General features: G+C 37.0%; 1 protein-coding gene across 1 annotated transcript in view; it reads left to right on the top strand.

Moving 5' to 3' along the window:
• Window positions 1–13,223, top strand: part of BTBD8 (BTB domain containing 8) — a 159,779-nt gene extending 146,556 nt beyond the window's left edge. The window contains exons 14-18 of the mRNA XM_044674836.1: window positions 5,526–6,246; window positions 6,662–6,746; window positions 7,341–7,474; window positions 8,650–10,986; window positions 12,326–13,223. Coding sequence (XP_044530771.1) covers window positions 5,526–6,246; window positions 6,662–6,746; window positions 7,341–7,474; window positions 8,650–10,986; window positions 12,326–12,795 — 3,747 coding nt within the window. The 3' untranslated portion in view covers window positions 12,796–13,223. The remainder of the gene's footprint in view (window positions 1–5,525; window positions 6,247–6,661; window positions 6,747–7,340; window positions 7,475–8,649; window positions 10,987–12,325) is intronic.
• The last annotated feature ends 1,050 nt before the right edge of the window (window positions 13,224–14,273 follow it).

Here is a 14,273-nt window from a genome sequence, read left to right as displayed (position 1 = left end):
CTAGACTGAATGTCTGAGGTGGGACAGGAGCCTGTGTCATGCTGATACCAGGTCCAGTTTTCTACCCCACACATCCTGGCAATGCCTTCAGGACTCAGAGATACCACCCAGAGTTGCCATCCAGAATGATTCATTAGTAGACTCCAGTAAAGGGGACTCTCATTATGACTATGGTAAAAAAATGATAGTAACTACTGCTGTAAACAGTAGGGGAAAAGTGATAGCATCACAGCAGCACAGAAGATATTGTTATCATTTTAACAAAAGCTATATGTAAATAGAGATATAGAAGCACACACACAAACATATATACACATATATAAATTGAAAATACTTTGGTTGTCCAATGCATTTTGTTTGCTCACTAAATTGTTTTTGTTGATGGTTACTTTTATAATAAAAAAATTACTTTTGAAAACACAAAATTGGCACTAAAGCAGGAAAGGGTGTTGGGAACAACAGCCAAACACTAAATAACAAATTAATCAGACACAAGATGCAGAACTCAGCGAAATGCTTTCGGATATGTCCCCAATGTGGGAATTTGTTTTGCTTGATGATGTGTGTTTGCTATAAGGGTTTTTGTTTTTGTTTTTTCATTGTGGATGGGAAGGTAAGAGGAGAGAAAAATAAATGCTTATTAATTGAAAAAACTAAATTAAAAAATAAAACCGCCATCAAACAAACCAGCTAATGGCCCCAATCCTAGCCATTGAGAAAGCAGCTCAGTAATCACTAAGCTCACAGAGAGGCCCACAAAAGGTCATTTATATATTTAGAGAGTGCTTCCTATGGTGAAAGAATCTTTGACTTCATCTAAAAAGACCCAAGTTCAACTTTAATACCTATTCCTTATCAATTATTTGTCAGTGACTTGGAGCCTTGGTTTCATCATCCAAAAAATGACACCCCCAAAATGCCTGTACTAACTACATTGTGCATATGGGATCTAAGATAGTTACATACCACACAAAAGACTCTCTAATACTTCAGTGACTCTATCAGCTGAGATTGCTTGATATAGTACAGAGAAAACGATTTGAAGCAAAAAGACCTGGGTGCAAGTCCTACCTGTGATGTTTACTACCCATGTAAGTTTGGCCAAGTCACTTCATCTCAGTTTTCTCATCTATAAAATGAACAGGTTGGACTCGGGGGGGGGGGGGGGGGACCTTCTGAGGATCCTTCCAGGTCTAGATCTTATGATGTCGTCATCATAGGGACTTATCTAGTAGTGATACATATTACAGACCATCCAGGCTCTTTCACCCTGTGCAACTATTGATCTTGTCCATCCAAATAAGTCTCCCTGAGGCTCTATCTAGCAAATAATACTAGGAACTTTACTCTGATACTCTTGATGTTGTATGGCTTCTATAAGAAGGAAAAAAGGGGGTTTGGGGTTGGATATTATTATTTAAAGGTGTGGTCGCCAGGGAATTGAATAATTATCAATCCCCAATTAAAGAATAACCTCAAGTCAAAATGACTTTTATGGAAGTTTATTTACAAATGAAAAGAGAGAGAGAAAGTAAGAAAATTAATGAGAGGATAAGGTAAAATCATTAATCTGACACACTAAATAATTCGCTCTAATCCCTGGTTTAGCCCCAGGAGATCTAACTAGTTGTCAGGCCAAGGCCTGAAGACTGGGATGACTGAAGCAAAAGCTTCAATCTCTGGCCCTCTCTTGAAAGGAGAGTTCCTTCACAGAATCCAAGAAGATTTAGTCGTTATACTCACTACCTGTAGTTCTAAGGGAAAGATTTAAGAACAGTCTCACCAAAGTCTCAGGGTCCCAGGTCCTGTGCTCCTCCAGGTCCAAGTCACAAACAAGAAGAAGTCCTTCAGGTCCAAGACACGAAAAGAGCCTGAACTCACTGAACTCTCTCTCTCTCTTTTTTTTTTATTTTTTTTTAATTTTTTTATTTTAAACCCTTAACTTCTGTGTATTGACTTATAGGTGGAAGAGTGGTAAGGGTAGGCAATGGGGGTCAAGTGACTTGCCCAGGGTCACACAGCTGGGAAGTGTCTGAGGCCAGATTTGAACCTAGGACCTCCCATCTCTAGGCATGGCTCTCAATCCACTAAGCTACCCAGCTGCCCCCACTGAACTCTCTTTTAAAGGGGCTTCTTTTGCATCACTTCCTGTGCCTTCCTCCTAGTTTACATGTCCCATCACAACAGATGCTTTTCTTAAGACTGCCCAGGAAGCAGTCAGTAAATTCTGATTCGTCACTCACTCTAGCACACGTGGGTCACAGACCTCCCAACTTGTGAGTTGTTTATACTTTTGATGATTAGATTTGAGAATGGGCAAGGTAGATTTAATCTCATTATCACAATACCAATGGAATGTACATGCTATGCAGCAGTTATGATTCCTTCTTGCCGCTTGATGGCCCATCTCCTTTTCTAATCATATCTTTAACAACATCCTTCACATAGTTTCACTTGTGTAGTTCTTGGAGAGTACTATATCACAGCCTTCCATGATTCACTGACACATTTGCCTAATAAGGGATAATCTTTTAATATGAAGGGCTTGGGGTCAAGAATTTAAACTTAGAACTTGGCCAGTGTATTGATGATTTGTTTGTTTGATAGATTGTCTTAAAAGCAATCACTGTAATAGACCACAGAATTCAAGATTAAGAAAGAGCCTCAAAGGCCATTTTTTCCAGCTCACATCTGAACAAGAACCTCCTCTGTTATTTGTTGGACAGGTGGTCATCACTTGGTTAACAATATCTCGTGAAAGGGAATTCTCCACCTCTGGAGGCTACCCGTTCCACTTTGGGTTAGCTCTGTGATGGAGTGTTACATTTCTTTAAGCCTATATTTCCTCCTTGTCGCTCGCATATATTTCTGGTAGTTCACAGGATCATAGATTTCCACTGAGAAGAGACCTTAGAATCTTTCTCTCCTCCCATTTTACAGAGGAGAAAACTGAGGCACAGAGAAGTTTAATGCCTTCCCAGAGTCAAGCCTTTTTGGCTTCAAGTCCACTGTATCCACTAAGCCAAACAAGTTAAATCTCTATTCCATATAGCAGCCCTTCACATATCTCTCAACCCTTGCCATAGCCCAGTGTAGATTGTACAAGTCCAATTTCACTGTAAACAGTCAAACAATATCAAATTGTATTCTGCTATAGCTATTTCTAGGGTCCTTTTCCAAGACAGTGTGACCTATTCTGATAAATTGAACAAGTTTTACATGGGAGAACATTAATTCAGAGTATAATAAATGAAAAAAAATCTAAATTAAATAAAGTACTTCTTAAGTACCAGAAAATCAGAATAGGATATAGAACCAAGTTTAAAGATGCTGATACTAGATAATTCACTGATTCCTAAAAAATGTTTCTAAAAGTTTAAGGTAAACTTAGCAAAATTGGGAGGGGGATTGCACATAGTAGAACATATTAGTATTATGTGTTTTATTACAAGTTGCTATATATTTTAGTACCCTGTTTTTATTTGGTCTTCAAAATAACTGGAAAAATCTACCAGCCTAACAAAATTTTAGTTCATTTTTCTATTCTATATCCAGACAGGTGCTAAGCAGAGGTGTCAGATAAGTGAAGGTGCCCTGTTGTCTCCTATTTCTGTATTTTTCCTCTTCTTCCATCCTTCAGGACTTATTTTATTATTTGACCTGTGATTAGGGGGACTCCTGGGGGGAAATTTCTCCTTACCAATACAGATCAACTTCTCTTCTGCAATTCCTTTCAACAGTTGCCTGAAGTATAGAGAAGTCAATTCAGTTCCCCAGGACTATGCTACAGATGTTATATGTCAGAACCAGTGTCTAACATGTCTTTGAAGCCAGGCTTCTCCTGATAATTTTGCAGATTCCGTTTTGATTGTTTTGCAGTGGTGATTTTTCCTTTTATGTTGTTGCACTTGTTTTCCTGGCTATGCTTCCTTCCCTCTACATCAGCTCATTTAGATCTTTACTGCTTCTCTATATTAGTCACATTTATCATTTCTAACCACTCAGACACATTCTGTTCCATTCATTTATCAAAATCTATTAGTTAATCCCCAGTCAGTGGGCATCTGCATTGTTTCAGTCAGTCAGAAAACACTGATAAAGTGCCTATTATGTGCCACGCTCTATGTTAAACACTAGGGATTCAAAGACAGGCAAAAGACATTACCTGCTTTCAAGAGTTCAAAGTCTAATGATGGAGGTGTAATTGGGTGTCTCAGTGGGTAGAGAGGCAAGCCCAGAGACCCTGGGCAAGTCACTTAACCCCCAGTGCCTAGCCCTTACTGTTCCTCTGCCTCAGAACAAATAGTATTGATTCTAAGATAGAAAGTAAGAGGTTTAAAAAAAAAGTTTAATGGAGGAGAAAACATGCAAACAAATACATACAAACAAGTTGTAGACAGGATAACCTGGAAATCATGATCAGAGGGAAGGCACTAAGATCAAGGGAGATTGGCAAAGGCTGAGACATGCAGGAAGCCAAGGAGGGAGAGCATTCCTGTATCGGAGGAGAGCTAGTGACAGAGCTTAGAGCTGAGAGATGGAGTGTCTTGTAAATGTAACAGCAAGCAGACCAGTGCCACTAGATTGAAGAGTATATGTTGCATGGTGGGAAGTGTAAGAAACCTGAAAAGTTTGAGGCCAAATGCCAAAGGATTTTATATTGCTGTAAACATTTTGGTATATATGAAGCCTTTCTTTTTGCCATTGACCTTCTTGAAGTATATGCTTAGTCAGTGGGATTTCTGAGTCAAAAATTAGATGTTTTAGTCCCTTTATTTGCTTAATTCCACATTGCTTTCCAGAATGATTGTACCAGTTCACAGCTTCACTCATAACACATGAGTATAGATCTTTCAGCAGATCCTCCAACATTAACCATTCTTATCATTTGCCATCTTTACAAATTTGCTGAATGTGAACTGAAATTTCTGGGTTGTTTTGATTTGCATTTCTTTTATTAGTAGTGTTTTAGAACATTCTTTCATATGGTATTTAGTAGTTTTGCAGTTCCTTTGAAAACTAAATGGTAAATACGCATTTCTTACATAATATTTTAACCTGCACTAAAAATAATAATGTGGGAGGCAGCTAGGTAGCTCAGTGGATTGAAAGCCAGGCCCAGAGCCAGGAGGTCCTGGGTTCAAATTTGGCCTCAGACACTTCCTAGCTGTGTGACCTTGGACAAGTCACTTAACCTCCATTGCTTAGCTCTTATGGCTCTTCTGCCTTGGAACTAATATTGGAACTTAGTATTGATTCTAAGACAGAAGGTAAGAGTTTAAGTTTGTTTCTTTTTAATAATAATATTTAATTTTAATAATAATGTGCAGTAGGCTTCTGTTCATTAGTTTATATGTTCTTAAAAAGCAGAATTCATGTTGTAAATAGTCAGAATTATAACATGAATTTTATTCATTTTACTCTTCTTTGAAAGATTCAATATTGAGTTTTAAAACAAAGTGCTATATATCAAAGAGCTAAAAACAGTACATGTTGTATTACTAAGTATTTTCTTTTCTTTCTAGCAAACTAAATCCATTTCTGACTCTGGTGATATAAAAAACAGATCTTGGAGAGGAAAAGACAAGAAAGATTTCTATAATTACCCCTCCACTGATCAAGAGAAAATGAAATCTGATGGTCTAGGTGCATCTGGACATGCATCAAGTACAAATAGGAATGCTGTGAATAAAACTTTAAAACATGATGATTTAAAGGGGAAGGACAGTAAGAAAACTGTGTCTAAGCTTACAAAAGATGTTAAAGCTGGGGAAAAGATTGCTTCTGGAAAGCCTAGAGCTGTTATAAAGCCCAAAATAGAAAATAATGATAACACTAAAACTGATAATATGCTTACTCGACAAGATGCTGAACGTTCCTTGTCCTCCTTAAGTGGACAGAAAAACTCAATAAATGGAAAGGGAGCAAAATCTCAAGAAGGAAAAGGGGCAGGCGCTCGGCCAAAAACCCTCACTGGAAGCTCAAACGCTTCAGCCAAAGCAAAGCCTCTGAAGAAAACTCCCGGGAAGGACTCTTCCTCTCTTGGCCCTGTCTCTACTCTCAGCAAATCTGCCAGTTCAAGTGGGGAATTGCAAAGTCCCAGTGAGTGCCTCGATGAACCAAAGGAGTGTGGATCTGTAAAGGAAGAGAAGCCTTCTGACAATAAACCAGCCCCTTGTAATTCTCCTCAAGGAAACCACACGGTGAGAAGCAGCTTGGAGACTTCCAAAGGTCCTGCTGCTGCAGGTGGGTGAAGGCCTCCTTCATTGTTTAATAGTTATTGCTGAAGATCCTAGAAAAAAATGAACCTCAGTGACTTTTATTTGGTTTCAAGGGCTGTGGGGGGAAAAGCACACTAAGCTAAGAGTCTGGAGATGTAGGTTCTAGTCCTAACTCACTAATTAGCAGTCTGATTTTGGGCAAGTCCCCTAATCACCCTGAGCTCTCTGTTTCTTTATCTGTAAAACCAAGTGGGTGGAACAAGATGACCTTAAAGGTCTTTCAGCTCTAAATTTATGGTTCTGGGATTTTGTTTTGAACTATGGCCAATTTAGTTGTCCAATGGACAGTTTGACCGACATAGTTATTTTTTGGCCAATATATAATTGCTATATATTGAATATATTCTATCCCATAACTCACTTTATTTAATTTATAGCAGTGAAATCCCGGCCTGTTTCAAGGAATACTGAAGGAACTTCCAATAAAAAAAGGGTTAATGAACATGAGACTCACACAAGTAATAGGTAGGTCTTCATTCAAAATTAATGTAAGCATGTTTTCTATTTTCCTCTAAAAGTTAATCACACTCTAACTTCTGTCTAGATCAGGGATTCTTAAACTTTTTTGTGTTATGGACTTCCTGTATACTTTCTCCTCCTTGATAGTCTAAGTGAAGCCTATGAATCCTAAAACCCCTTCTGAGAATAATGTTCTTTTAATGCACAAGGAAAATTTTATAAAATTGCAAAATGAAACTAGTTGTTTTGGAAGACGGTTTTCAAAATATTTTTTAAAACAAGTTTACAGACCCCAATTTAAGAACTTTGGTCTAGATACTATCAAAAATTTGCATTTTTATAGAAAAGAATATGTAGAAGAAAATTATGATTTGGAGTGGGAGGCAGTAATATTTATGTTTGTGATACTTAGAGTTGGTTGCTTTATCTTCATTCTAAAACTGTGACATTATGAAACTTGGCTTTTCATCTGCTTTTCAAAAAGGAAATAAACTGTAGGTTGGATATTTTTGTAATTTATTGATTAAAAAAAATTTGGGGGGGGAGTTCACATTTTGGGTTTCAAATTTGATATATGCTTTCTTTTTTTTTTCTTATTAGTATGACAAAGAAAGTTATTGGCAAGGGGTCTAATGATCACTTCTCCCAAGCAGTTTTGAAGAAAAGAGGACACAGTAGTTCTGCAGGCCCACAGCGAGCAAAGAGTGCTCCATCTAGTCTCACTAAAACCCAAGGTAAAGTAAAAAGACCCAGAAAAATACTCCATGTTTTATTGCTCTGGCTGTTCAGCTCTGAGTTGTAACTTGAATAGTAGGCAGCCAAAATAACCATTGAAAGGTTTTCTATTTTGCTTTTTCACATTTGAATTAACATGCTCCTTATTCACCCTATAGACCCAAAATGCAGAAGGACTTTTATCCATTGTGCTTCTTAGCATAATATGTGCATTTGGGTGCTTTTAGTTTTTTTAAGTTTCTTTTTCTTTTTTTTGACTTATTTTTTGTAAATGATGAAAATGTGAAAAGCCTCCAACTTACTCTGCACTGCAGATCCTTCTCATTTTCTACCCATGTATTGTTTGTGAAAATTTCATTGATACTTAAAGGAATTCTTTATACAAATGAGTGCCTAAAATTGATGGTGCAGCTAAGAAATCTTCAGTGTACAGAACAGAATTTCAACTCCTGAATCTGTAGTGTGTACCAGTTGCTGGTTCTGTATTTTAGAAAAGAGACTAAACTAGGAATCAGATGCAGCATCTAATTTCTAAAGAATTGTTCTTTTAGGATTGAACATTTATAAGTGTAGATGAGAGAGCAACTTATAAAATCCAAAGTATATGAATTTGAATTAAATTAAACTTTTAAAATGTTAAACCAGTTCTTTGAAGAACTCAGATATCCAAATTAAAGTTTGTAGGAAGTGAAGGGAGGATTTTAACTTTAATTTTAATGGGCTCCCAAAATAATAATTCGGCATACTCTATCTCAATGTATTGATGAATCTAATCAGAGCTACCTCAGAGTTGGGAGCTAGCTTCCAAAAGCAAAGTAGTTGATATTTTCGCAACAAGTAAATAAAATGAAGTGAACTTGTATCATACAAGTTCACAAAATACCCACACCACAGAGTCAAAGAATCATGGATACATTATAAGATATGAAATCTTAAGTGGAGAGAGAGAGATCATATTCTATTACTTTTCACTGAGGATTAGGATGCTTTCTGGTTATTTAATAGAAATGAAAAAAGTAATTTTTAGGAAATTATGATCCTGTTGTCTGCTATTCAGCAAGAGTCAGTTCTGCCTTTGTTCAATCTAGTTACTTTTATGAAGTAATTTAAGACTAAACATTATATTTCATTCTTTGTTTGAAAGGTATTGTATTTTTAAACTTTTTTTTGCTAGGACCTCAAGGAGATGCACCAAATCCATTAAAATCTGCAGTCTTTCTAAAACCTTCTGAAGAAAATGTGACACAGCTAAATCATTCTACACCTACTGCTAAGAAAAAAACCCTGAAGCAAGGACATGCATCTTTGGCAAAAGCCAATGTAAAAATAATTATGTCTAAAGTTCAAGTGCCCTCAAAGAAAGGTGAAACTGTTAACAATAAAGACCAAAAACAGAAAGCTATTTCTGGGCAGTCTACAGGAAAGTGTCAGTCTTCTTCCCAAAGGTCTTCAAGAAGTGAATCACCAGTGATCTCAAAGAACACACATAATGATGGACCAAAAAGCTGGGGCCAGAAAATAGAACCTGTTGGGTTCCAAGTGAATGATAATAACAAAGGAAAACAAAAGCAACATAGGCTATTGGTTAATCCTGGTCTGGAGACCAATGGTGTGGAAGGAGGTCCATCATCAAGTCTACCTAATTCACAAAAGCCATTAAATTATGAAGAAAATGATAAATCTATAACAGAATCTGAACTGTCACTCCCTCCTATGAGCATTCAAATCGTTCCTAAATTGAACGAAGCAGTAAAAAATGAAGCAAAATTTAAACAGATTTATAAGAACAAAAGTGAAACAAAATGCCCTGGTGATGGAGAAGCAGATAACTACAATATGCCTAAGCTGCATAAAACTGATGGGAGTGGTGATGCAGAGTCAAAACTTGATAACAGTGCTAACCCAAAATCCATGGCTTCAAATCCAAATCCAGCCCATCAGTGTGAAATTATTTGTAACTTTGTGGCTAAAACCCAGTTAGACTCAGCAAATGCAATGTATTTGTTGAATAAAAAATCAGACATTAAAAGTGAGAAAGATACTTCAGTTGGCCTTTCTGAAAAGATAAATACTATTTTTAATCCTGCACCAAATGAATATAAATCTGAGGTTTTTGTAAATGGTCTGACTAATACTAGTCAATTGCATGATGAATGTTCTGTGAAAGAAGACAAGCACGCTGGAAGCAAATCAGATGTCTCTAACAAATGTTTTTTGACTCAAGTACCAGAAAGAAATTCTCCTAAAGAGGCAAACCCAACAGAAACATCAGAGAGCCATGAAAATCTGGAAACTCCTTTTGTGGGTCACTGGAATTTGATTACGAGTAATATACACCAAAGGGAGAGTCCTGAATCTGATACTGGCAGTGCAACCACCTCATCTGATGACATAAAGCCTAGATCAGAAGATTATGATGCTGGAGGTTCTCAGGATGATGATGGGTCAAATGAAAGAGGGATTTCTAAATGTAGCACTATGATATGTCATGATTTTCTTGGAAGAAGTAGCAGTGATACCAGCACACCTGAGGAATTAAAAATATATGATAGCAGTTTAAGGATAGAAGTAAAAGTGAAAAAGCAAAATAACTCGGATATTCTCCAAGTTAATTCAACAAGTGATGATGAAATTCCTAGGAAAAAGCCTGAAACTTTGTCTCAACAAGGGATGACAATGGACCATGCCCAGGAGAAAGAGCATCTACCACGAGGAGGGATCCCATTTCCTCAGGAAACAGACCAAGTTTCTTCCTCAGCAGATGAAACAGAAGATGAACGATCCGAAGCTGAAAATATTGCAGAAAAATGTTCCTTGGCTGACCCAGCTTCTCAGCAATTCCAAGGAATCGTCAACCTCGCTTTTGAAGATGCAGCTGACAGTGAAAGCCGAGAGTTTACTGCAACTAAAAATTTTAAAAGGTCAGTTTTACTTTCCGTGGATGAATGTGAGGAATTGGGATCTGATGATGGGGAAGTTCACATGCCCTTCCAGCGCTCTGTCGATCCTCCGACCCCTTCTGAGGTCTTTGATAGTCTTTCTCATGAACATCATGGAAAAGCCTGTTACTCCAGATATTCACAAGAAAATGAAGATCATTTTTTAGAGGGTAAACAACATGAAAACCAATTAGACAAAAATGGGAGCCCCCTCTTGGATCCTAACAAATTTGAATCTGCAGCAAAAGATGAACAGGATACTTTAACTACAGGAAAAAAACATGCAGCAGATATGCTGGATCACATAGATAGTCCAAATGTAGTAAGTATTAGAAACGAAGAGGACAGTGAAGCACGCCAGTACAGCAAACTTTATGATGGTGAAATAAAATCTCAAGAAAGACCTTGTCACTTGGCACTTCATCAAATAGAGCCCAATTCAGATACACCAAAGACCAACAGCTCTACCTGGTCTGTGGACTCCCAGAGGAGCCAGGGTCTGACTCAGGAAGGTCAAGTGAGAGAATTCTGCCATGCACCCACTGAAAATGCTAATACTGCTCTCACTGCAGGTAATGTACAGAAATAGAAACACTAAATTCTTCAGAAAACTTAAATTAACAGTCAGATTTTAAAGTTGTCTGGCATTGTGGCCTCCATTTTAGCAAGGTAGAATAATTGCTTGCCAATCAACTCAAATTTAAATGAAATTTAAAGTTTTTTTTAAATCTGAACCAGCTAGTTTGTTTCTTTACTGCTTCTCTGGAATATTAATGAAAAATAATTTATTCTTTAGTAAAAATTTTTGATAGTTATTAGAGCCATTCTATTAAGAGATTTTATGCGAAGGAATAAGAACTAATTTCCTGTAATATATTTATTTTCTGTCTAATTTAAGAGGCATTATTGACTATCAGTAGAAATTTTGGTATACATCAGGTGTACTTATTGAACTATGCCAATGTATATCTAAGAGGGATGTGCAATAACTATAGTGATAGTGTAACAAGAGCATTGACCTATTTTAACAACTATATCCATTATTATAGCAATTTATATAAATTTTAAAGAGATTAAGACTTCAGGGTCACTATGATTCTATTCTAAAGTTTTCCAATAAAGAATAAATTTCCTAAAGGAGATCCTATTTAGAAGCAATGATCACATATGAAAAAAGCTTTAGCTTATTTCATATGGTTCAATATGTTCTAGTCTAGTTGTTTTCTGCCTTTGTCTTTATTATTATAGTAATTATTATTATAATTATTATAGTAATTCAAACTAGTGACCCCATGTTATATGCAATAGCTATCTGCTAGCTCTTGTGTATTCAGAACTAATGAAATGCTGACTAGCACATTCAGCAAAACCCATAGCAAGTACCAGGTGATCTTGAGGTTGGACTTTTTTGTTTGTTTGTTTGTCCTTGCCTGCAGCTTTTCTTGCATGTGCAATAGATGAATAAGCCTTGGGATGGAATGCTTTTGTTTCTCCTCTTTGAAACTGATTTATCTTAAAAGTCACCATTAAATTACCATGTCTTTTTTTCTCTTTATGTTATTATTGTAGAGAATTAGATGCCTGTGTGCATTCTGTGTTTGTGTTTATATGATTTATGTTATTTTATGTATCAGAGCTTTCTAATAACAGTATGGAGATTTATTGTGAATTTCCATTGGTGGTTTTGCTACTTAAAACTTCACATATAAACAACATCCTTTGTTTTTGTTTTTGTTTTTACGTAAAAAACAAATGCTTCAAAATTTTGTCAATTTTGTATAAACTTTTTTTTTCGTTCTATTACTTTGTTGGGTTGTCTCTGTTATGTTGAGTTAATATTGATCTACCAAACCCTGAGGGGGCAGCCACATGTGCAGTTTTTACATTGTGTAGTCTTATGAATCATTTCAGGAGACATAGATGATTGTGACCCATTGACACAAACCTGCATGTATGAGCATCGGCCTTCAAAAACCCTTTCTCCAATCTATGAGATGGATGTTGGAGAAGCTTTTGAGCAGAAAATGAATTCAGAAACACATTTTACAGACATGGATTATGAAGATGATCAACACTTTGCAGAGCAAGATTGGACTCTTCTAAAGCAGTTGCTGTCTGAGCAGGATTCAAACCTTAATATTAAAAACTCTGTTCCTGAAGACCTAGATTTAGCACAGTATCTGATCAATCAGACATTGCTTCTAGCACGAGACAGTTCAAAACCTCAGGGTAAAGCACATGTGGACACTTTCAGCAGATGGAGTGATCTAACATCTCCACTTGATGACTCTTCAAGCCTCACTATGATGAGTTTTTCCTCTGAAGATTGTTCTTCTCCTCAAGGAGAATGGACAATTCTTGAACTTGAAACTCAGCACTAAAGTGGTCAAATTTTGGAAAATTTTGAACTTTGTTACCCCTTATTTTTTATGCTTATATCCATATGATAACTGCATTAGCCAAAGGCAGACAGCCCTGCACACTAAGGGCTTTCTAATCTTTCCAGTTTACTGAGATAAATGTAGTTCATTTGTGAATGAGATATAATCATAGGTGGGGGAAAGTTCAAAACTCCAACAAATTTTTTTTTCTAAATATCTCAAGCATGTTGCTATTGTTCTTTGAGAAATTAGAAGACTTGTAAGAAAATTCATTTTGTTTTTTTCTTTTCCAACTGGTCATTTGTTCACTTGTCCTTTACTACAAGATGTGAATGCACAGTAAGCAGAGCAGCCCCGGTTCTTGTGGCTCTGTGTATAGTAACACGCTCGTTCTCAACAATAAAAGATTTCCTGTGCTTGTGTCGGTTTATCTGCACCTGCTCTGTGCTTATAACACTCAGGCTAGGACCAGCCAAGGGTCAGATAAGAATGGCGAGGTCAGTGTGGAATATCAGGAAAGCCCTGCCCTAGCTTTTCATACTATTTCTATTGAGGAAATAATGGCGTTAACCCATCTGGGACCACTACTACTTCCTGTTAGGTGGGGGATGTGGCAAATAATGTAAGCCAAGGTTGGGGGAAAGAGAGCAAGTAAAAGAAATCCCTGCTTCACTCCTCTTTTCAGGGAGAATGTGGAAGTATATTTTCCTCATCCAAACGAATGCTCAATTCCTCCCCTGTTGTTTACTTCATAAGAGAAATGTTTCAGAATAGTGTACTCAGGATGGTAAGTAAGGGAAGATTTTTGGAGGTTCTGTGGAGTTTTGTTTCTATTCCAAAAGATTTTGTTGGTCTACTGAGTGCTGTGTGTGCGTGCGCGCATGTGTGTATGTTTTTCTTTGTCTCATTTCTAGTTCTTTTTTTCCTGCATCTGATTACTATTCCCTCTATAATTAAGGTTGAAGGCAAAACTTCATTCTGCACACTACCCTTGAATAAATGCTTGGATAACTAAATGTGACTCACCCTTAGATTGACACAAAAAAGAACTAAATATATTAGATTGGCTCTGATACCTTATCCCCTCAATTCAGCAACTTCAACCTAGCCAGGAATGGAGGAATTTACACCTTTTCTCTCACCGTTGTTTGAAAGGCTTTACAAGCTTCAAGATTGAAGCTCTGAAATTTCGTGAAGTCACAAAACCACAAAGACTAACGATTTGTCCAGTTATGTAACAAACTGAGCCTTCCCTGACACACAATACAAAAGCAATATTCTTTTACATCTCTGACTAATTACCCCTTGCCACCTCTTCAGGGGTGTTCTGGAGCTCTTCTTTAAGGTCTCTACTCCATCCCTAACTTCCTCTTTGTCTGGAGATAATCTTACTTAGACTGACTGACTTTGCTGAAAAGTTGCCATCACTCAGTGTCTGTGCATTTATTTCCTCTCCTTCATCCTTCCCAGTATCTTTC

This window comes from Gracilinanus agilis, chromosome 4 (genome assembly GCF_016433145.1).
Source record: "Gracilinanus agilis isolate LMUSP501 chromosome 4, AgileGrace, whole genome shotgun sequence".
NCBI lineage: Eukaryota > Metazoa > Chordata > Mammalia > Didelphimorphia > Didelphidae > Gracilinanus > Gracilinanus agilis.
This window is presented reverse-complemented; position numbering and strand designations above follow the sequence as displayed.